At 40.4% G+C, this 23,997-nt stretch overlaps 1 protein-coding gene across 2 annotated transcripts in view; it reads left to right on the top strand.

The window, feature by feature from the left end:
* TGFBR3 (transforming growth factor beta receptor 3) overlaps positions 1 to 23,786 on the top strand; it is a 124,896-nt gene extending 101,110 nt beyond the window's left edge. Inside the window, exons 10-17 of one of the 2 annotated variants that reach the window (XM_072868122.1) lie at positions 767 to 916; positions 2,717 to 2,848; positions 3,107 to 3,274; positions 6,081 to 6,380; positions 7,233 to 7,353; positions 11,311 to 11,346; positions 13,382 to 13,489; positions 19,982 to 23,786. In XM_072868122.1, coding sequence (XP_072724223.1) covers positions 767 to 916; positions 2,717 to 2,848; positions 3,107 to 3,274; positions 6,081 to 6,380; positions 7,233 to 7,353; positions 11,311 to 11,346; positions 13,382 to 13,489; positions 19,982 to 20,100 — 1,134 coding nt within the window. In that variant the 3' untranslated portion in view covers positions 20,101 to 23,786. The remainder of the gene's footprint in view (positions 1 to 766; positions 917 to 2,716; positions 2,849 to 3,106; positions 3,275 to 6,080; positions 6,381 to 7,232; positions 7,354 to 11,310; positions 11,347 to 13,381; positions 13,490 to 19,981) is intronic. The other variant, XM_072868123.1, reaches the window with a different exon arrangement.
* Positions 23,787 to 23,997: the final 211 nt, after the last annotated feature.

The following is a 23,997-nucleotide window of genomic DNA, read 5'->3' as shown; positions in this document are numbered from 1 at the left end:
TACCTAGTCCACCAGTAAACCATGTCCCTAAGCACCACATCTACACTTCTTTTAAATACTTCCAGGGATGGTGACTCCACCACTTCCCTGGGCAGCCTGTTCCAATGCTTAACAACCCTTTTGGTGAATAAATTTTTCCTATTTGTATTGTCATTGAAAAAATAAACATTCTAAGATCCACAGCTATCACCATCCAACCCCCCAGAAAATAGTTTGGTGAGGAAACTATACTGTAGATATTCTTTGCCGTAACTCAGGGTCATGTTTCCCCTTCCCAACAATCTGGTAGTTTGTGGAGGGATTTCTGATTAAAGCTTTGCAGGATTGGTTCTGTCAAAAAAATTACTGTACTCAACCATCAGTCTGAGTTTTTAATCTGCAAAGTACAAAGAAGCTGCTTTTGATAGCTGTGTGAGGCCTAAATAGATCTGTCTTTACCATCTACCAGCTGACAGGTTGCTTGTGTCCATTTGCCTTGTGGAAAAGAGCCTGATAGAGACAGCATTTTTAGCTCATTTCAGACCAAACAGAGTCAGCATTATTAATCAGCAGATTAATAATGAACCTGTTGTTTTCTTTGTTCCATGTTACATTTATTCCCCGTCTGTCCTGTATAACAGCATTTTGAGAGTGACCTTCCCTGGATGTCAGTACAATGAACTTTACTTCCTCCTATCAGCAGTCATGAACAGTATTCTGAGCTGCACTTTAAGCAAGAGCCTAACACAATTGTGTTTCACGCACTTACAAAGCGCCTTTGTTTCAGGCTAGCGGCTACACAAGGACAGAACTCTCGCTGCTGGATCACTCTTGCAAAGCCAGGATGAATGCTACCCATTTCATTTTGGAGTCTTTGCTGCACAAATGCGGGACTCGTACAGCATATATCTTGAACAAGATTGTTTATTTTAACTCTGTGAGTATTTTACAAAGAGGAGCCGCCTTCTGCGCTGCACATCATAGTGGTACAAGGAAGCCATTGTAGTTTGCTTTAGTCTTAGCAAAAAGGAGGCATCCTGATCCTTTCCTGTCTAGCTCAAACCTAGTTGCAGCTACAGTCCCTGTATTCAAGGAGGTATGAAGGCTGCACATTCAGTGTGCTCCTGTGGTCAGGTAGTATCCCAAAGGAAAAAGGAGGAGTTGGAGATGAATACTTTTAAAAACTGCATGGCTGCACTCTGGGGACCATCTGTACCAGTCTCAGAGAAGTTGCACCAGCTTTCCTCATCCAGTTTTGATGTACCCATACATAAGCAGTACTACGTAGCTGTAAGGAGGAATAGGAATGAAGTTTTGTGATTGCACAAAGCAATACCATTTAATTCATATGCTGAATTATTCTAAGTGAAATTTTTTCTTCCAAAATTGTGTGTGAAAAAGGCTTTCAAAATGTGAGGAAAAGACATTATCTGTGCGTGCTTCTCTCTTACAATTTGGATTAATATTTGCTATCAGTTGATGTACATGATGACGGGACTCTGAGTACTTGTATACGAGTGATGATGCTAAGGAGCCCACTTAAATTCTAAGTGACTGCTTCCAGACTGGCTCAGCTTAGGAGCTTGAGTACAGTGCAGCTGATCTGGGTTAGAAAGTAATAACACGTTTCTCTTGCTGAGCTTTCCAGTACATAGAAGTAACCTTCGCAAATGATGGAAAGCCTGTGGTCCAACCCAAACACAGCTAAGGCAATCTGATCTGACCTTGCCTGGTTAAAACCATTCTATACTGGCAAGTCTGTAGCACCTAACTTTAGAAACAGTCCCAAATCAAGACTGTGGATAGAAACATCTCCAAACTATAGAATAGCACGTGTCTGGAGCTAAATACTGTCATTGTCCCTGTATTCTATTATGGCCCAAACTAAAATGAGTATTTGCCTCCTCTCCTTTCTCCATCATGTCTTTTAATAGTCTTGGATACTCACTTAAACTCCGAATCATGTATGGTGTGTCTGAGAATTTGGGAGCATTTCTCCTAAAAAATAAACACCATGCAGTGGAGTCTCAAAGAGTGTATATGTCACTTCTTAGCAGTTGCTCTATGTCCAAGAAAACAAAGATGAAGTCCTGGAAGGGAAGGGACTAGCTGAGGAGCCACAGGGCATACAGAAGCAGAGTGCAGAACATTGGAAAACACAAACAGGAATTTTCAGGTGAAGAAATGGAGAAGTGTGCAAAGGAGGAAAAAAAAGGTGGGGGGGAGAATTCAGTAGAAATTCAGAGAAAAACAAGGGGAAAATGAAGAAAAGGACATAATGGTTTTGGGCGTACATCTCTGAAAAAAAATAGGCAAATGACAGAAGAGAAAATCCTTTAATGACGCTAACACTTTCAGTGATTTTCCGTGAGTGCATTAAGGAAAACTATAAGTTGCAAAAAATAACTTTAGAAAGCTGTTTCTTTTTTCAGTGTGGTTATAGAAATACCAGAAATAGAATGGAAATGCTGGGGTGATAATTCAGACACCAGCACCCAGACTAGTGTCTTTGCTGGCTCTGAATTCTGGAAACAAACTAAGGGGCGTTCTCTAAATATAACCTACATATCTTACATGCTCAGCACAAGGCTGTTTAAGATTTGCTTTCACCATCTGCTTAGCTGGTGCACTTCATTTGGCCTTTGCATTGTTCTGAAGAGAGAAGAAAATAATAACCATGAAGAGAAAGTGCTCAGTTATCACCTAATTTTATGTGTTTGCAATACCTTTTGTGCAGATTGTCATTCAGCTGTCATCACCAGCTGAAAGCAGCGGCTTTGATGATGATGACATGGAATCAGGTGATAATGGATTTCCAGGGGATGGTGATGAGGGAGATGTTGCTTTCTCAAGCTGGCCTGAAATAGCGGTATGTTACTCTCGGGTTTGCACCTGACAATAGAGAAATGCCTGTTGTAATAGGCACTTCACATAAATTACATTAATTGTATAGCAATTAATTTGTCTTTTAACACATTTCTTCTCACTTGTATTTCTTGTGACCTTGTTGAAGATTTGCACTGAGTAGATGGAATGTGGGTGGACCTGTACTGTACACTCCAAATTTGTCCTTATCCAGCTACCACTCCTGACTCAGGATGTATTTGTATTGTTTTCTTCATTTCAGTTTAATTGCACGCTGCACCAGCCAGAGGATGACAGAGGCATGTTCTGGCCTCCTGAACCACACATCACCAACGTGACCTTCAACATGGAGCTGTACAAAACAGATCTGTTCCTTGCTCCCTCCCAAGGACTCTTCTCTGTTGCTGAGAATGGGCCAATATATGTGGAGGTAACAAACTGAAAAAGGCTTTCAAACTAACAGAAACATTTTGCAAGGCCATGCATCTGAGCCAAATCTGTTCTTGTCAGTTGAAAGGTCTTGTGCAGTTGCTTTAGGCAGACAGGTAGGTACTTGGTGGCTGCAGAGAACAGAAACTGTGGGGTAAGAAGCAGCACAATGTTTTGGATCAAAACCAAAGAATTTCTGCAAAATTAATGAATTTAACTACAAGGTAAATTGATCATTCTTGCCAAATCTGCTTTTCTATGCAGAACTTAAAGGTGGTCTCTGAGCTCTTGCTCTGAACTGGCATTTCCAGATGAAGACTTCAGGGTTCATTTTATTGGGTAATATGGCTGAACCTCATTGGAAAGATGTAGACATGCAAAAAATGGTTACAATTGTCTGTCTTCTATATGATAGTGTTCTCAGGTTACAAAGTTAGTACAGATTCTGATCTCTCTCTGATCCACTTACAAACCCCAGTTACAATCCTTTTGAATGCTATCACACAAGAGATCTAACAGCTTTAGATAAATAAGAACAGCTTTAGATAAGAACAGTAAAGTCAACAGCCAGGTACCCTCGACTTCAGGTACGTTTTGGACCTGGTAACATTTCCATGTGTTGTTAAGTTTCTTATGAAATCTGGGGACTTTCAAACCAATACAGTCAGTATTTCTAAAGATAGTCATATGAACAGAATTTCCCATTTTTCAAATAATGGTAGGCATTAATAAATACAACATTGGCAATGAAGTAGTATCACCAATTTATATATGAGTGAATCAAGGAGTGGTGAGCTATGGGCTTATAAGACCAGGAAAATGAGTATATTGGCTGAAGCAGTGCTGTGCCATGTTTCTCTTTCCCAGGTTAGTTCCTCTTTGTGAGCCCACATTGCACATAAGTGTAGGGGCCCATTTGACATTGGTGCAGTTTTCTTCCTTGTTTCAGTATGTTGTGTCTCTTCCTCATTCTCTACCCAGTGAAAAGTACTTAAGACAGTTGAAGCAAAAAGAAAGTATGTCATGCTTAGTGAAGAATATGTTTATAAAAGACATACTATTTTTTTCATTTGGATAAAACAGGCCGCTTCCTTCAGCGATCTGGGATGAATCCCCCTGGCTCCGAGCCCTCTGGATTTGTCTGGTTCTGGAGCTGTTTATTCAGACAGATGTTCTGATTTCTTCATCACCTGTCCTGGCAGAAGCCTTTTTTTTCTGTTTTTCCTTCTTGCACAGTGGAAAAATCTGTATCAGTTTTGAACTTCTGTGACTCCATTTTTAGCTGGCAGATTATTTTTTTTTTCATTTTTGTTTCTGTTTTGCTTTTGTTATTAACAAATGTATTTTGGGTTTTTGGTCAATAAATTGCTTAGGTCAATTAATGGAATAATTGTTTGGTCAATAAAGGAATGTTTATTAAGAGCAACATGCTTCATTTGTTACAAATTCCATTAATCTGTAAGAACTCTGTATATCCCTTTTCCTTCTCTGCAAAAAATGTATTTTTATTTGACTCTTTTGGCATTTTTTTCTTTGTTCTCTACTGTCATTTTCTTATCATATTTTGGTCTCACCTTCCTTCTATAGTTCTCTTCTTTCCTTGAGATATCACTCATCCTTTTATTTGCATGAGGGTGTTTCATGATACTGTAGTATGCCTGTCCTCCTTGCCATAATCTCTTTTTTAACTAGTTTACACCATCAGCTTGTTTACCTGTCAGTATCTGTGGCTTGACTTTCATTCATCAGTCTTTACTTCTGTTCGTTTTAGAAGATGGTCTTTCTTGCTTAGATGCTTCAGCACATCCCTTCGTCTCTAATTTGATTGCTGCTCATATAAGGGAGAGAAAAAATGAGAAATGCCTTTATTTACTGCACAACTTATAGCATCCAAAAATTTCTGTATAGACCACAGGAAGACTTGGCAGGCTCTTCCTTAATTATACATGCAGCACATACAGATTAAGTACACATTTAAGGCACATATCTTCTAAGAAGAAAATTATTTCTTGTGGAACTGTTTTCACCAGGCAGTGTTAATGGTTAGGCGCAACACTTCTGTTGTTTATTAAGAGCAACATGCTTAATTTGTTACAAATTCCATTAAAATTTTTTTCCTAATTATTCTGTAGCATTTGTTGTCTGCATTCCAGTCCAGCTGAACAACATCAGTGCCCTGGAAGTTTGCAGTCTTAATTATTTTTCATAAAAGAATATGAATTTCAGACTTAAAATAAACTAAAGGGATCATTTCACAAGAAATCATGGCTTTTTAGGAGGCTCCCCTGCCCCCCCAGTCCAGGAATGCCACCCACACGTCAGACCATGACCTCCTCTCTGCCTCTGCATTCCTCTGCTGGCTGGGGGTGGGTTCTCTGTTGTGTCTGTTGCTTTTTTTCTTTTTTCTTTTTCATTAAAGTTTCAAACAGATGCAAAGACATGGAATTAGTAGTTGACTGACATACAGCTCTATTACAGTCTGCGTGTCTAAGGGAAGCAGCGCCATCTCAGGTGGCAGTTGCAGTCATTAACTACGTGTCTGATCTGGACTGTTTTCTTCATCTGCTTTCGGAAAGATAAGGGATTGCTGTATTTATGCACAGTTATGCTATTAAACAGCTGCTGGTTTTGAAACCACAGATTTTCTGTCTCTGTTTGACAGTCTACCCTTAACATTCAGCCTTCAAAATAAGTTCAGAGTGGAAGTGGCACTGGAAAACTGCTTAAAGAATTGTTGAACATGTTAATGAAATGTGAACTAAAAATGTCATTTCTGAGATCTTACCGTCTCTTTCTTTTTAATGCAGGTGTCTGTGACTAAAGCTGACAGATCCTTGGGCTTTGCCATTCAAACATGCTTTGTTTCCCCATTTTCAAATCCAGATAGAATGTCTGACTACACCATTATAGAAAACATTTGTCCTAAAGATGAATCCGTTAAATTCTACAGTATTGAGAAGGTGAACTTTCCGATACCACATGCACAAAAGGACAAAAAAAGATTTAGCTTTGTGTTTAAACCAATGTTCAACATCTCACTGCTCTTCCTTCACTGCGAGTTGACTTTGTGTACAAATAAAGACAAAGATACTCAAGGACTGCCAAAGGTCAGTAATTTATTAAAGTTTAAACTTCTGATTTAGGTGAAAATAAGATTTTTTTTTTTTTTTTAAATCTAAACTTTGAAGTGAATAAATGGTTTTCTGTGGAACTGATGTAATGAACATGATATCTCTAGGCTCAGGATTTTAATAGATAAGGGTTGTGATGCTATGCATTTTGACTGCGTAACTTACAGTTTCTGTTTAAATTTCATTAGGTGGTTATGTGGGATAAATAGAAATTGCTTTTTATTACGCGAGTAGTTGAGATTTATCTTTACTATCCATAACACATCTATATCCAAAGCACAAACAATGTTAGCTTTAATTTCCAAAGACATGCATAATATCAGATAATGTTGCAATCTGATTGTTACAAAAGAGAATTGCCAAATTTTGCTTTTTAACTAATGGAAGTGGCTGTAAATTAGTTTTTAAAGAATGTGTTCTAAGGATTTAGAATTTTTTTACTTTGGGGTTTATGCACATCCCCCTTAAAACGTATTTTTTAAAGATGATTTGTCGTTGTTGATCAACACATGTGTTGGTGGCTACAGTTTTGGCTACCAGATTTTTAAAAAACATTTATACTAAAAATAACTACTACCATTAAGTTCAATAGTAACACTCTCATAAAGGTTAGAGGATCGATCCTTAATGAAGGCAAAGCTTGCGTCCTGAAGCACAGCTAAGAATTACCTTTGCCAGTACATTACACAGGGGTTGTTTGGAAGTTCTCCTCTTTTTTTGGGAAATAATATAGGATGAAACTGATAATGAGGCAACTGTGCAGCTGGAACAGCTGTCCTGGCAGAGGGGTGGCTCTCTGACCTCACACACTGTTTTTTCCACCCACAGTGCATTCCTCCTGATGAAGCTTGCACCTCTCTCAATGTGGATATGATCTTGGCCATGATGCACAACAAGAAAACCTTCACCAAGCCCCTTGTTGTAATAACACATGAAGGAAAACCAGAAGGTATGAAAATGAGCTTGAACTGTTTAATAAAGCTATATATATTATATTGTGTAACATACAGCTGCTTGAAATGAGGGAGTACTCCAAGTATGTGGCATTGTATAATCTTGTGGTGATACTGTGTTTGTAAGATATTATTTGTTTAGACATTTGCCTGGCAGCAATCATCGTGGCAGTTCATTGCCATTTTTTAACCATCTTTATTGATCTCTGGACATGTGGTTTTGCCAGGCATTGAGAAAGGAATACCATACTACACAACAATACGTGTTTCATAAGTATGAATATAGCAGTAGCGCTTCCAGCAACTTCTTGTTGCCCAGAGGTCAAAGTCAGTGCTCTGCTCCCTGCTGTATCATTTCTTTATTGTGCTTGTAAATATATATTTAGGAACAACAACAATGGAATTACAAAGTATTGAGGAAGCTAAAGCCTCATAAGTTGGTAAAGCAAAGCGGTGGCCACCAGAGAGAGACTCGTTAGACTGTTAAACTATTAAGAGCAAAAGATGAGACGCACAAAGGTATTTTAGCTCCACTTTGGTGGGGCTTGTTTGATTATGTAATCTTTATGGGGAAAAAAACCCACGAGTATGGCTAGTAACTGGTTGAAGGAGTTGGAAAGGGTGAAGAGCATTATGAGGTAATGCCAAACGGCATGATGAGAATATACTCTAGCTTAAGGGTATGTCCTGTGAGTGAAGGGAAATAAGAACCATTTTCACAGTTTCATTTAATTTGAAAGTTTTTCTTAGTGAATCCCTCTGACAACAGCATTCAGTCATGTTTTGATGCATTCGTAGAAGAAAATATGTCTGTGTTATCTTTTCTTTTTGTATTAGCATGACAGTATAATCAGAAGCTTCAGTGGCTTCACGTGCACATCAAAATCTTCCAATTGTGTCCAAAGGCTGTTTGACTTTTGGAATGCTTTCTGGGGAGCGTCAAAGGATGGGGATCAGAAGGCCTTTAACCTCTGTTGCACAGTGCATGCTTTTTAGTCTTCAAACAATTTAAAATACCATACAGCATTGCTAGGGGACATAAGCAACAACTGTTTCTGTTTAACTCTACAAGTCAGCTCATGTTTAGGTTTTTTTACAAATTTGTTAATACAGATCAAATCCACTGTGAACTAAAGGCAAGTATTTGATCTGTCAATGTGGTACAATTAAAACTGTGCTTTGGGCCTGATTCTGCGCTTTTTCTTTTTGCAAAGCTCTAATTCTTTTTCAGTGGTTATTCTATTGGGAATGAGTAAATCCTGCAACTGAAGTTCAGCTTTCAATAAACAGACTTGTACTCTGAGCTCTCTTGCCCTTCCGATGTGTGGAGCATTGTGCGCAGCTCCCGTCTTGGGTTCCACTCAGAATGTTGTCTTTGTCAGAGGCACAAGGTCTTAGTGTGCAAAGACGAGCTAAATTTATAAAGATTAGTTACAAGACAACAGCGTGATAGAGTATTTTGTTGCATTGTGGGTGATTTAGTCTAATTGTGGGATGTTTGGTGGAAATCTCCCCAGCATATCACAGCTTTCAGACATAATACAAAGTGGCACATTAACAACGTAGCTTTGTTGGTATGCAGTTGTTCTGCAGTGAATCAAGCAACCCCTTTTTAAAAGCCAAATGCCCTTGTTGGCCAATACGTGATTGGGAGAAGAAATTATATCGCATTACTGAACAGGAGAATTTACATCTCGGAGATGGTGTTCTTCGTTTTCTTTCATGTGAACAGGCCAGCTTTCATTGTTGTAAACCATATTATGTGAGTTACTGCTATTGGATCTGCTCTTCAAGCCAAATGTAGAATTTGACGTTTGAAAAGTCAGAACAAACTGGTCATTGCAAAGGTGTCATCTTTTTTTCTTCAGACATAAGCTTATGACTGTCACTGACCGTAATAGAAATCACAACTGTATATCTAAATGAGAATAACTCTTCCTCCCCTCCTAATTTTGTTAGTTATTTACAAGCTCTGTTGCTTACATTATTGCAGTAGATCCCAATGGAAGTGTCTAAAACCTCACTTCATGTCACATTCTTCTCCTTTACATTCCAGCATTTCACACACACACTCCCCCCCACTTCAATGAAAGGCATATGGATAGCCATTTAAATGCTAGGAAATGCATGTTCTTCTGTTGAAATAATCTACCAATGTCATTGTTCAGATTTTTGCTAAGTGTGGAAACTTTAGGTTGTTATTTCTGCAGCAAAAGGAGACAGGTCATAGAAAGGAGGTCAAGTGAGCAGCTAACAAGTGCCTCTATCCCATAAAGGTATAGAAAATCATGATCATTTCTAAGATGGCTGCTGATGTTTTTAAATTTGATGCTTTTCCTGGACCATAAGGATCCCCACTGCTTCTGTGTTGCTCTGAGCAACCCATATTAAAATACATGTAAGAACTGGATCACTGGGGAGAAGTAATAATGGGCTACGCAGCCTATCATTAATTAGAAGACTTTATATTCTCTGTAGAGAGGCCAATGACAGAATAAGCGTGGAAAATTCATTCTCCCCTCAGCTCAGAAGGCATTTTCTTGGCAGTTGGGACATGCTAGTGGAGCGTTTGGACAATCTGATAGTGCCCTTACCCGTGTTTGTACTGTTCAGTGCTCCTTGGTTTCAGTCCAGCCCTCCTCACAAATTTTACATTCAGTTACGCTTTTGCTGTTATGTGCGCTTGATGACTTTGCAGCTTATTTGTGCATGCACACATACGCACACCCCCCCCTGTGTTCTCACCTGTTTCCTACTACTGTTCCACCTGTTTCCTACCATCCTGCCAAGAGTGATCTGGAAGAGATACTTGTGTGTGAGAACAAGTGACAGTAATGCAGTTTAAGAATAAAATGCTTTTTTGGATATTGTAGGCACATGTGTCTCGGAGCCTAATGATCTTACAGGATATTGCTGGCGGTTTAGTGCTGCCATTTGGCAATTAAACTTTTTTTTTCAGTTGCTAAAGATACAAAAACAAGTATTGGGACACTGTCTTATCAAATCCTTTTACAGCTGTCACCCTGAACACACTCAGATATGCCAGAATTTAAACGAGATCCCTAGGTTACTGGGCAATCTAGAAACAAACTGCAGCTAACCAAACAGGTCCTCGGGTCTGAAGCCAGGATTTCTGGCTCTTCTGCTTGAGGTGGCATTCTTGGAGAAAGATAAGAGAAGCCAGTTAAGCAAAAAGAAGGGAAAATTCTTCATTTTTTAACGTGTGTTTACTTATCTTTTTCCGTTACATGCTGATAATGGTGATGATATTTGATATTCTTGCCAAGAATAGCAGCTTTGAGATAATAGCTATGATATTCTATTGCCTATATATAATTAAAAAACAAAACAAAAAACCCCACTGAACTTCCAAGACAGAATACCAAGTAGGGCTCAGGAAAATGTGTGAATCAACACATATTCATGAATTTGGACAAAGCAGCATGTACCATGCCATAATACTGGCTTTTCTTTAGAGGTGATAGCCAGTGTTTGATTTTAATTTCTTTTTTTGTGATTTAGCATGCTGGTATCTCATGTTTGTGATGAGTGAGTAGTCAGATGAATGTAACCGCCTTAAAACAACCTTTGCAATCTGTGCTCTTTAAGAGCTCCACATAGGGATAACCAGAGTTACTACAGATCAGACCTGATGACATCTGGGTGGGAAAGGTTGCAGTGTACTTGCCAGCAAAATATATGCTGCATGAACTATACTGTAGATATGTTTCCCCGAGGAATTATCAATACACGAATAGAATTTTTCTGAGCTGAGCAAGACTATTGAATTCAGGCTGGTTTTCCTGCAGTTCCTGGTTTGTAAAAATTGCAATTAATGTCTTTCTGTCAGATCAGATCCTGAAGGTTGATTGTATAGTTTGTAGGCTGTATGTGGAACTCTGTCTGATTAACATTTTGTGGGTTTTGTGTTTTGTTTGTTTTTTTAAAATTAGATCCTTCCCTTCCAAAGCCAAATGTGAGACAGCCATGTAAGTAACTCTTAAACCAATCTCTTTTAGGCCTTAAACTTTTGTCTAGAAAGTACTAGACTAATGAAGAAAATTACCTTCAAGCTTTCCAAGTGTGTGTGTTAAATTCTGGGACAGAACAGAATTCTGACTGTATTGCTGATTGAGAGATTCCCATCAGCGTTTAGAACGAAGGGCTGTGACCTTTTGTGTATGTGAAAATCAAATTTGGGAAAACACCATTGAGAGCCTCAGCCTTAGCAAGTTCCATTTGCTGATGTGTGTGCGTTATTTCCCCCTTCTCTGCTGAGGCCACTGCGTCCCCAGTACCAGGGTTTCAGCAGCAATGCCATCTTACGGAGCTCCTGTGTCCTACTCCAAGCCTTGCTTCTACCCTGCACTGCAGCTGGCCACATCCCCAGTTACTCTGGCACCAGCACTTATAGGTCATGCTGTAGATGAGATCACTGACTTGATACGGATTAATTTCTTTGTTTTTTCTGTTGTCTTGGTGTAGTGAATTAACCAGGGCCAATTACTGACCCAGGAAGGGAAGAAAAGGAGAGAAGGAGCACTAGAAGATAATAATAAACAGGAAGGTGAAGATGATTTGTAGTCAAACCCAAGAATGAATCGAGAAAAGGGAAGATTAGAAGAGGAAGTGCAAAGGTTTTTTCCTCTGGCCCTGTCCCTATGTCTTTGGGACTAAATTTGCTCAAAATAGCAAGGGGAATGGGAAATTATGCTTCTGCCACTTCAGCCTCCATGCGACTTTCTCCTAAGAGGAGAGGACACTGGCTGGTCCCTTGTGGAAAAAACCAGTTGAGCGTAGGAGAGTCTTTGCTGTTTGCATTTAAAATGACCAGATGTGGCCAAAGGAATCAGAAATAGTCTCATAGAAGAAATGGGAGAAGAACCTTCTAAGCCACTATCTGTCAGGTGTTGCATATGCAAACTTGGTCACAGGCACCCAGAAATGGGTCCTGAAGGCCCTTGTCAACAGGAACTGCTGGAGAAGACATTTGTCAAAAGGGGAATGGCCCTGAGGATCTCGGAAGCTCTGGCGGATGTCCATAGGGACATCTGCTGGATGCAGGAACGTGTAAAGTGAGGGTGTTGGTTGTGTTTTGAGAACTGAAATTCCACTGAAGGATACTACTGAGAAGATCCAGTCAGCTCATTTCCTGGCCAGCTTAGTCAGTAAAATGTTATTCACAGGCCTAAGCCATTTTGTGCACTGGGAGACATTAAAAATGCTGAAACTAGAAATCAATTTTGTAAGAAGAAATTTCCCCAAATGATTGCTAAAAGAATGATTATTATTTTTTGAAGTATTTCTAATCACCAAAAAGGAAAACACAAAAGCCGAAAGCTTCTCTGGTTGGTTGGCTAACACTGGGGGGCAATACATCCAGGAACCGGATGCCGTTACCCTTGAAATAGTACTGCAAAAGGGCCTCTCCCCTAGAAAGTGATTTGCATGTGTGTGTGTGGTTCTATTTTTGTGTTCTGGAATTAATTTCAGTTGTTGAAAGCATTGCCAAATGTGAAAAACAATTGTTTCTATTTATGTTTTCGCTGACTTTTTGCTGGCATCTCTTCCCTCTTAACAGCAGTTCCGTTCTCCACCTAGATTTCAGACTGAACTTGCAGGAGATGTAGGGGAAAGTTTGCTTGAATGTTAGGGCATTTAAATGAAAAGCATCTTTTGGCAAAAATCTCAGCCTTTTTAAACCACATTTTTAAGAGAAATGGATATTTAATTGAAAGCAAGTTATTAAGAGCTAACTGAAAATGCTTAATTTTTGCAATGTTTTCCAGATTTGGGTGTGCTGAGCTGGGGTTTTGCTTTGTGATGTGGAACAGTTGGTTGGACTGAAGCCAGTCTCTGAAAGCATCACTTTTATTTCCTTGATGCAAATCTGCTCGTCTGTTCCTTAAAATGGTGCTTAATTAACTATGAATTTTTAAAAAACTTTTCCATGAAAGTGTAAGGGTGAATTTTTGTAAACCGTATTTGCCTGAAAGTCCTTATTATGTGTGTTTACCTTTGTAGCTGTGTTCTACGGTCTGGACACGCTGACTGTAGTGGGCATTGCCTTTGCAGCATTTGTAATTGGAGCCCTGCTAACAGGAGCACTCTGGTTTATCTACTCTCACACAGGTAAGTACGAGGGCTCTTACAGACCTCAGTGCAGATCGTGCTGCAGGAAATGTGGTGTGGTCTGAACTCTTGCAAGCTGGGAGGAAAGGGGAGGGAGGCCAGCAGTGGCTATCCTGGACTTTTTTTCTTGCTCTCTGTTCTTACTAGGGTGTTTTCCAGCATCTCCTCCCATGAGCCTGTTGGTGCGATCAGCAGATTGATACCCACCCTTCCCTGAAGGGAGGTGTTATGGGTTATGAACATGACTTAAAATTTGCTCAAATAATTTTAAATGCGAATCTTAAACTCACCTGGGACATGAGTAAAACTGAGTATTCCTGGGTTGTGCATTATCATTAGTAGCATCTCTGTGTTTCAAATTTAGTTAACATTTCAGTTAATGGGTCCCTTTTGGTTCCCGTATTCCTTTTTTTAAAATTCTTTTGCAGTTACTGAATTAGGCTGATGTGACTGGGAATGTGATGTGATCAGTACAAGGAGTGGGCCAAATGGCTAAGAGATTGCTTTATTTACATAGATATATTCTGAATATAACTAGACTTGAAAATGTTTCTTGGGCCTTGATTACATAGAATTTTTGCCCCAATTATTTATTCCTCCATTCTTCAACTGTTGCATTAAATTGGTAGAAGTTGTGTGTAATCTTGCTAATTGTGTCCAACCAAATAACCAGGAATGTGCCTGAATTGGTGCAGCCTTTATGCATAGATAACTTTTCGGTATCTCCTCAGAATTTTTTTACATACTAAACTAAGTTAGCAGAAATACAGTACTGTATTGGAAGAAGAGGGAGTTTTGGGAGCTTTCTGTTGCATGTAATCTGCAAGGTGGTACAGACAAAGACTGGACACTGATGGGGCCTTGATTTGCAGCATCTGACCTTGGCTGCTTGTGGATGACGGGGTATCTCAGGATCCCTACAACATGCTGGACTCCCACCCACTTCCACTTTTGACCTCACAAGACCCTGCCAAGATCTCTGGGAGGTGGGAAGAAAGTGAGGTCAATTACTCCAAACCTGTGCAGCTCTGGAGCACTGGAATTCTCCCGTAGCCCGCTGCAGGGTTTTTTTGGCATCTAAAACCTCATGGAAGCTACTTAGGAGTGAGAATCCAGCCCTGTCAGGTCAGAGCTTCTGTAAATATTATGGCCCAGGAGCTTATGTTAATTTGGAAAAAAAAAACCTGTGGGTTTTTTTCCAGTTGGCAGTACAACAACTTTGTATAAGCAGTTTAATACTTCTCAATGCATCAGCTGTGTATGAAGCTTGTTTGGAATTGAGGCAAATGTGGAAAATTTAAAGGTTGTGGTAATACATATAAATAGTACAATTCTGCCTCATATACTACTGAAACATTGTGGAATAAAAGTGCAATTTCAATGAGTAAATGTGTAAGTTAAGAAGGTAACTTCCAAATAGGTAGCCTTTGTTAACAAAAAATTAAAACAATTGTTAAATTAATATCGTTGGTCCTGCATTTGTGGAGGTTCAATCTCTGTTCATATACAGAACAATCTATAGACATGTGTGTCTGTAGTAAAGGAACACTGGGAAGCCAACATGATAAATCCTTTAGTGACAACAGGACTTGGACCAATCCCATTAAAAGAATTATATTAACAAAGTCACAGTGACCACATACAAGTAGTGGAGAGGGCAGCTGCTCTGGCTCTGTGTTTGAGAAATGAAAATAAGTGGAGAAAAAGGCCAGACAAAAAGTAATAAATGAGAGAAAAGAAAGGAAGGGGACATAGTAACTCATCAGAGAATCACAGAAATGATAAAAAATATCTAGGAAGTTATCTGGTTCAGATAATTCAAAGGATTGTGAAAGACAACCTACGTTCCTGTGCACATAATTTTTCTGTGCATAATATCTTGTATCTGCAAAGCACAACTTGCAGCAGAGTGCAGTGAAGGCTCTGGGAGGGACAGTCTCTTAGAGGACCACTGCTGTGGCAGATAAGATAATCCAGCTGCAGTGGAAACGTTTTAGAGCTGGCTGCAGGCTTTCATTAAAATAAGGAGGGGGGGGAAAAAAAAGGTAATCTAAATTTCATCTACAGAGTGGCTGTCTTTTGCCATTAGAGAATTCATGCATTGCTGAATTGTGTTCTGAAATCTCATCTTTTGTTGCAAGTAGCACTGGGTTTCTAACACGTGATTTAAACCAAAGGTTGGAAAATACGAGTTCATTCTAAAACTATGTTTTGGTGATACTCAGAGCATGGACAAAAGCTACTGCTGGTGAAGAATGGCAACTTGGGATGTGTGAAGCAAGGTATTTTTGTTGCTGTAGTGCTATATGCAATACAGCAAAAGGCCACCTTTTTGCCAGTAGTAAGAAGGTTTGCAGATATAATTTTACCAATATGTGTCTACTGGCAGACTCATCCTAGCATGGAGAAAACTTTACGTGAATGAGCTCTTTTGTTCATCTTGATAGGCAGTTAACATTAAAACCTCAAACAATTGATAGCAGAAAAGAACTACAAAATCAGTAGAATTTAATCTCCAAATATTGAACGAGGATTGTCGTATTGTGTTTTTTTCATGTAGTGCTTTTGCTGATCTCAGTAATGAAAAAAATCAGGGATTTCTGCCAAAGCATCAAAATTGTGCTTTAAAATACTCTAGGTTCTCTGAAACAATTCAACGTGGAGTACAGATGTCCTAAGATACACAGGTAGTAGAGGAAGAGAGAGGGGGGGGAAGCTAGGATTATGGCAACGGAGGAGGAATTTTAGTCAACTTTTCTGCAAAAGGACTCCATAGTTTTGATCCTTTCTCCAGTCAGTTAAAGGACATGAAAGGTGGCTAAAAGCTTTCCACAGTGGTGTTGGTTCTGCCCAGAGAGGACCCAAGAACAAAGGGAAAGTAGCAGAGATTTGCCACAATTAACCCAATTTACCTGGGAGTCTTACGAAGAAGCAAAAATCTGGTGGTGTACGTGGCTGCAGAAACCCTTCAAAATTCAACCAAAATCAAACCCTCTAAAATTTATCTGCCAATGTAATATCTGTCTTAATAGGGATAATTGACTATATTTAGGAAGGGACATGCACAAGTCCAATTAGTTAATGAGGCTGCTAAACCAAGTAAAGTGAGTGCTGTGTTACAGAGAATAGCAGTTGCTTCATTCTTTTAGAAAGCGTGCTTTCCTTCTTCTCCAGTCAGTGTTGCAAGTTAACAGGATAAAATGTTCCAAAATCTGAGAAGTTAAAAGCGTCCCTCCTCCCCCACTTCTCCGTTTTTTATGGGATCTGATTTAAAATAAATTGACATAGCAACCAATTATATTTGGCAAATGGAGATAGAAAAGCAAATATTCAGACTTCCTGGACAGGGAGTACAACTGGCAGCTTTCCTAAGTGTGAATAATAAAGTGCATGTTGTCGCATTCAGATGGGTAAAAGCTTGTTTACTGTCAATAGATGAGACATGTCCATTTCGAGCAGTTCTGGTTCAGTAACGTGAGATACATGAAGCTGTTTACATGAAAAAGACAGACGGGGAATGCCTCTTCAGTGATAATTTACATTTCTTTACATCCTTTTCATGACTATTCTTTAAAAGTATTCGCTACAGATCAGCTAGGTGTTGAGGAGATAAAATGCAGGAAAAATCAGCCAGTCCAAATGTAGCTGCTAGACTGTGTTCATAATGTCACTGTGATTTGGATTTTTTTTCCTTGAGGATATTGAGAATTTGTTACTGTTCAACAAGTGGTCGTGGTATATCAGAGCTGCTGATCGTGCTCTAGAAATGGTATGCTGCAGAGGCAATGGAATTGCAGCGGAGGGAAGGTGCCTCCCATCCCAAACCCGAGGGAAGGTGCCTCCCATCCCAAACCCGAGGGAAGGTGCCTCCCATCCCAAACCCGAGGGAAGGTGCCTCCCAAGCCGCTTTCCAGAGGAGCCGGGAGGAGTAGAGCGAGCTGTTGGGCTGGCGCGGGGACTCCGGCACTGCGTTTGTCCCTTTGCCATAAAGAGAAGCAACGTGTGTTTAGCTTATAAATGAACTTATGGTTAAATGCGTACAGATTGTATTGACATGCCGAGGCTGACGCAAAGCTGTGGGCAATCATGTGGTTTGTAAAAGGGGTGACGGCGGAGCTGCAAGGAGAGCCGGCGGGAGGGCGCGGGGGCCGGGGGCCCGGCCGGGGGAGCGGGGCGGCCGCTGTGGCTGTGCGCGGCCGTAGCGGCTTCTCCTCATGCTGCCGGGGCTAGGGGTTCGCCGCCTTGCTGTTTTCTGGTGTCTGCATTCGCTTGTTTTGCTTTAATGAAAGGGAGTTTGCTTATCGCTGCCTTTATAAATATATCCTGTAGTACAAAAGGAAGGAAGACTTGTACACAAACAAGGGGAGGGGAAGAGAGCAAGTCGGGAGGGAAAAACATCCAAACAAGGCTTATGAAAGCTTTTACAGCACGATGAGACAGACGCTGATTTGATGCAGTTTATTCTGACGGGTTGCAAAGCTGTTTCCAAGGCAAGTTAGAGCTGAAACTGAGTTTATTTGCAAGATGACTGGGGGTAGCTTCTGACGTGCTGCATGTGAGCAGAAATCTGACGCTTATGGAGGAGCTGCGTAGTTATTTCTTACGGTGGGGATCAACAGAATCAGAATCTGCTCGCAGAAGTAAACGCTGGAGTTAGTGCTGAATTCAAGAGCGCAATCCTGACCCTCTTTTTAAACGTTTCATTGGCCTCCTGGGCGATGTGGTTTAGTGGTTTAGTTTGCTGTTTTTCTGTCCTGCCCCGTCCCTTCTTTCCTACCCATTCCTAAACCAGCGGGGTGTAAGGCAAGAGCTGTGCGTGGTGGGGCCTCACGTGCACTTACAGCTGTGGCTGCGGCACGAGCTAGCAGCGAACCCGCTGGTTTCCATTACAAAGAGCACTTGCAACCTCTGCAGTGGGAAACCCTCAGACCTCCCTCGTTTGTAGCAGACCTCTGAATACTGAGCAGCCTGCAGAAGGACGTTTTCTGGCCCGAGAGACAAAGCGTTAAAGGCACACTTCCTCCGCGGCCGCATTCCCGAGGAGGTCGGGGCTCTGGCAGCTGGGCAGCAGCACACGGGGCATGGGGATGTGCCAGAGCAGCTCCTGCGGGAGGAAGCTGGCTCGTCCCAGCTCTGTAACCCTCTGGATGCAGGCTGTGCCTCCAGCCTTCAACCTGTCACTGAAGCAATCGCTGGGGAACGGGAGCTCTACCAAATCCTGGGCAGGGAAGAAAAATTGGCCCCAGCAGACCTGGCCCATGGTGTCACGTTTTGGATGACCTAGGGCAATGTGAGCAGATCATCTGTGTCCCTGTAAGCTAATGAGGCAGGAGATGTACCAGCCTTTGATTTTCCCCAGTCGTTCCTGCCCATGATGGGGCAAAACTTTTCCGTCTTGCTCCTTTGCTGGGAACGCAGGCGTGCTAGTGCTGGCTGCCACGGCTGGTCTGCAGCGCAAGCAGCAGCAGCCTGTCCCTGTTACCGTGCTGAGATCACAGGTTCACATCCTGAGAGATGAGCTCAAGGGAGGGGGCAGCTACAGTGCGTGTTATGTAAACTTAGTCTCGCCATCTGTTTTGAAGAGACTATTTTGTAATATTAGTAAGGTTGCGGATTTGAGTGCTCTAACTTAAAAAATGCCACGGTTACGGTTTCCTATACGGTCTTGATATGATCTTTTGGGCATTCACATAATGATGCAATTTTTACTTCCATGCTAGTTGAGAGCTGGATTTTTTCCATAGGATCCCAGCCACAGGTGCAGAAGGGGTCTGAGGAGAGCAGACAAAAATCTAGGTTTTATCAGGAGCCATAAATCTGGCTTTAACTCCTAGGTGCTTGATTTGGCAATCCAAATAACAAAGGGCTTTTAATTTATTGTCAGTAAACAATTAACAAGAAATGGTGAGTTGTTCTCGCTACAGGTTAAATGCTACACATACTCTGGTAGCTATAGGGGAACTTCCTGCATGTTATATTCAGAGTAAATCGTCAAGCTTGCGGGGTAGCCTGTTGTTATTCTACACAAAGAAAACTAGCCATGTCTCAGGATATGTGGTATCCAGCTGACTGAAGAACATGGTCTTCAGCTCCACTTTTAGTATATATGCTGCTGGCATTTAAACGAAAGCCTACATTTTATTCGCCTTTTTCCATGAAACGGCAAAGCTATACAGTGGTCTGAATCACGTAATGGGACCCGTGTGAGTGACAGCTGACAACAGAAGATTGACAGTGTCTCTCTTGGCAATGTCTATCTTGGCAGTTTCCATCAGCTGCTTGTAAAATGCTTAAGAAAATAGCAGTAGTATTTTCCCCATGGCAGTGCTAAGGTACTGTGTTTGAGGTCTGTCACCCAAGACATTCATTGCATGGAAATACAGCCCACCAGAAGAGGAAGACTGGGAAGGAATGGATTATTGCTTTCTCTGAGAACTAACATTTTCAATTTCCCTTCTCCCAACACCCCTTTTTCTCTCCCCTTTCTCTCAGGGGAAACAGCGGGAAGACAGCAGGTCCCTGCTTCCCCACCAGCCTCCGAGAACAGCAGCGCCGCGCACAGCATTGGCAGCACCCAGAGCACCCCCTGTTCCAGCAGCAGTGCAACCTAACTCCGGGGGGGACAGAGTTGAGGAGCACCATGGGAGTGCAGAGGTTCAAAGGACTGTGTGTGGACATGAGCTTTGTAAAGTCAAAAGGATTGGTTTGGTTGCTTTTGAAAAAAATGAGGAGGGATTTTTCTACAGGGAAAAAAAAAAAAAGACTGATTTTCTTTTGGGGAAGCCACTGTGTGTGTGAGTGTGTATATGTGCACACAATGATTGGGTAAACACAGCCTGTTGGATCTTCTATAGCATGTTGTGCTACATGTGACAAAGCTACTAATTTTACAGTACTGCAACCTGTTCTAGGGGTCCGTGGGCCCTGAATGTGAAATCTATGCCAGTTTGGAAAAATGCTGCTTTGTCTATACGACTTTTTTCTTTCCCTAAACCTTCTCATTGACACAAGGTATTCATTAAGGGAATTCAACAAGATAAGCAGAACAAAGATGATCTTAGGTCAAAGGATTTTTATTTGTCTAAGGAAGAAAGCCTTAAGGTCAGGTCTCTTCAGTTAAATAACATTTTATTACTTCAGCTATGTTTAGCCACTTTTGAGTAACCTTTGTTTTGTTAAGCTTACAGCTACAGCATCTCATTTGCTTTCCTGTTGTGTTTGCAGCTTCAGGTTTGTTCCAGGTATTTTTGTTTTAATATGCATTGATTTGCTAATTGGAGAAGAGCACACTCTAACATTCCCTTTCTTGTTCTCTGGGCCAAAGCTCTTTACTAAGAGATTTTTTTTAATCTACTATACCAAATACAGGCAGACACAAAAGTTAAGACAAATAATGTTCTTGTGCACTAACATAGATGTGTTTGTACCTTTAATGGCAATGTCTTTATGCAAATAGATGTATACCTAAGTATACAGAGCCTAACTTACCACTTTAACAATCAGGAAATTAGCTCAGTATTCCTTCCATATATAAAATATATAATGCATATATATATAAAAAAATAAAAACCAACTGTCTCTTCAGTTTATAATAGGTAGATACAGTAGATAAAAAAGGTGATTTGGTTCTAATCCTTTAGCTAGCCCAAATTCCCTTTGAAATAAGAGATGGTTTTGAGGGCACAAAGAATGTACAGTAGAGCCTGTTGTCTGTGCAGAATACTGCCTATGAAAATGAAGCTATTCTCTTTAAGACAGTTGTGCAGTTGTTTGCATCAACCTGTTGTATGAACGTTGCAATTGGATAGTCCCAAAGTAGTGTCAGAATATGGAAATGGCAGAAAGGTACTAATTGTCACAGTATTTTTTTAGCGTCATTGCCATTGACCTTCAAATCGATGCCAAATGAAAAGAAAAGAGACACTTTTGATGTGTAATTGTTCGACTGTTATGTTGCCACTTTGTAATTGTAATGTGTTCTACTGAGCCTTCTCCTTTGAGGAAAAATTAGCATTGTTTTCCTCTAAAAATGAGATGAGTAACTTTCATTAATTTTAGTGAACGTTGCCTGTGTTCTGCAAGAGGAGAAGGGAATTCATCACACTAGAGTGATAGTCTGCTCTGAAGTCTGAGCTGCAGATTTCTTTTGCTGATTCTACACTTGTGCCTTGCTGATGCCAGGATGGTCAAAGTGCAAGATATGCAATAGATGTAAGTGCCCAGGATCAGGTGGAATATTACTCACTTTAAATCAAATCTGTTACTAATCCTGCAAACTTTTATGCATATGAGTAACTGCACGCCTTGTCCTTGCTAGTACAAGCACGTGCTCAACTCTACCCATTATGGCTATTCTCAGAGTCCATGGAGATAGTTGGTGTGTAGTTACACGTAGGAAAAGTGGTATCTGTTACCCGGCCAATGTGTAGTCCTTGTAACATCGACAGGATTGTCACATAAGCGTAGTTATCCACATGCGTAAGGGTATGCAGGATTGGCTCTGTTACGAGGTGTCGGGAGGATGAATGTGCTACCTGTGTGGTTGAAAAGAAAGCGCTTTGCCTAACCTTCAGCAGAATGTATTGTATAAGCATATTCTATGTGTAAAGTCTTTAAAGATGTCTTCAAAGAAGACTAGAGTCTTTAAGTTCAATCATAGCTATATTTTACTACATTAAATTTCTGTATAAAGATATATTTAAATGTTTTAGATAAATGTAAGTTACTCTATATGAAATGTTTAATTTCAATTACTGTGAAATTTACATATTTTGTAAATTCTTTTCCCTGTTTTAACCCTTTCCTTCCTCAGATATTTTATTAAGTAGTTTCTCATAGGAAGTATAAGATTTGGTTGTTGGGATGGACAGGTTGAAAACTTTTCTGTAAAATAGATAATTGTATATTTTTGAGAGAAACATGCTGCATTATCAATGTTTTTTATCAAAAATTTACTCTAATTTTAAAATAATTTACAGATTTATATTTACTGTTGGATAAACCAAAAATATATAAAGATCAAAGATTCAATTTGTTGACTTGTATTTGAAATACAGTTTAAATTAATTAACTGAACTTGGTGTACTCAGCTATTTAATTCAGAAATTTTAATCAATCTGAATTAATTGTCTATTGGAGGTTACCAAAACTATGTGTGATTACTTAGCAGATGGAACAGCCATTTCTGCTTCAACAGAGAGAGAGAGAGAGAGAGAGAGAACCAAACCCGGGCATTCCCAGTTAATAGCTTTATTACAAAAATGTATAGTACTTTCCAGCAGGTGTTAAGCTGCCTGCAGTTCTGAGTACTGATACACCTATAAGCTCTACTTTTATAGCAGCCATTCGTCTCTACTGCAAGTTTCCATGTGTGGTGTGGCAAGCTCCTGAATGCGTAGCCGCAAAGCCACTGGTTCCCGCCTCTGTCAAACCTGGTCTCACCATGCTGGACTTCACGTGGCAGATACCCACGGGGTGTGGAAGGCCAGTGAGACACTCCTGTCCCAGCAGAGAGCTTTAAAGCAGGGCTTTGGAGGGACAGGCTTGGTGGTAAATTTCAGTGTGATGGAATCGACTGCGAAGGAACTTCTTATGTAAGAACGGGAGGATTGGGCTTAAAAAGGGCACCTTCTGTCTGTAAAAGCTATTAGTAACGTACTTAAACGCCAAAGTAGACCGCTCATTGTCATGCGTCGTCTAATCACTAACTCTAACCTTTTACAGCATTTGGTTTTGGACATTACTACATTCATGTTTCAAGAAGTCAGATCTTTCTGTTAGGCTGTTTTTGTAGCATTTTCCACATGGAAATGCGTTTTGCAAAATGTCTGTAGATGTTAATGATTGTAACCTTCCCCCTGCCCTTTTCTAACCATTTCTCTCCTATATGTACCGTTCTTTCTGTTATGTATATCTACCTCATGCTTCACAAGAAGACTGTACTGTTGGTTGTGCTGACAGCCGTTCATGTGAGGTGACTGTTCTGCCCTGTTGTTTGTCATTCATGGGGATGTTCATAGTGTTACTGGATCTTCGCTGCCATGTTCCTACCAGTTCCAAACACAATATTCTCACCTTGAAATAAGTAACTACATTTCTTTAAGATCCAAATGCCAGATGTTTTTTTAAATCAAAGAGTGGGAGAAATTTACTTGCTAATACCTGTGGCCAGTCTGAACACCCCATTTGTATTTCATATTGCGTTCAGTATTTCAGAGACTTGTGGAAATGCATCGTTGTACAGTTTTTATAACCACAGTGTCATGTCATCTTAGTCTCTTGTGCATAATAAAGTATATATCAGTTTATTAATGACTGATGCTGTGACTCATTTATTTGAAGTTGTACAGAGCCAACAGCAGCGGATCAAGTTCTGTCTCACTGCCACGTCCTCGTTTCCCGTAAACTTCAGTGGGAATTGTGTGTGTTAAGGCAGGATTTGATTTTTGTGACCACCTTGATTTTCTCCTTTTTGTGTTTTTTATCCATTGACTTTGGTTGGCTTCTCA

This window comes from Ciconia boyciana, chromosome 7 (assembly GCF_034638445.1).
Source record: "Ciconia boyciana chromosome 7, ASM3463844v1, whole genome shotgun sequence".
NCBI lineage: Eukaryota > Metazoa > Chordata > Aves > Ciconiiformes > Ciconiidae > Ciconia > Ciconia boyciana.
The sequence above is the reverse complement of the archived record's forward strand: the minus strand, read 5'-3'. Positions and strand labels throughout refer to the sequence as shown.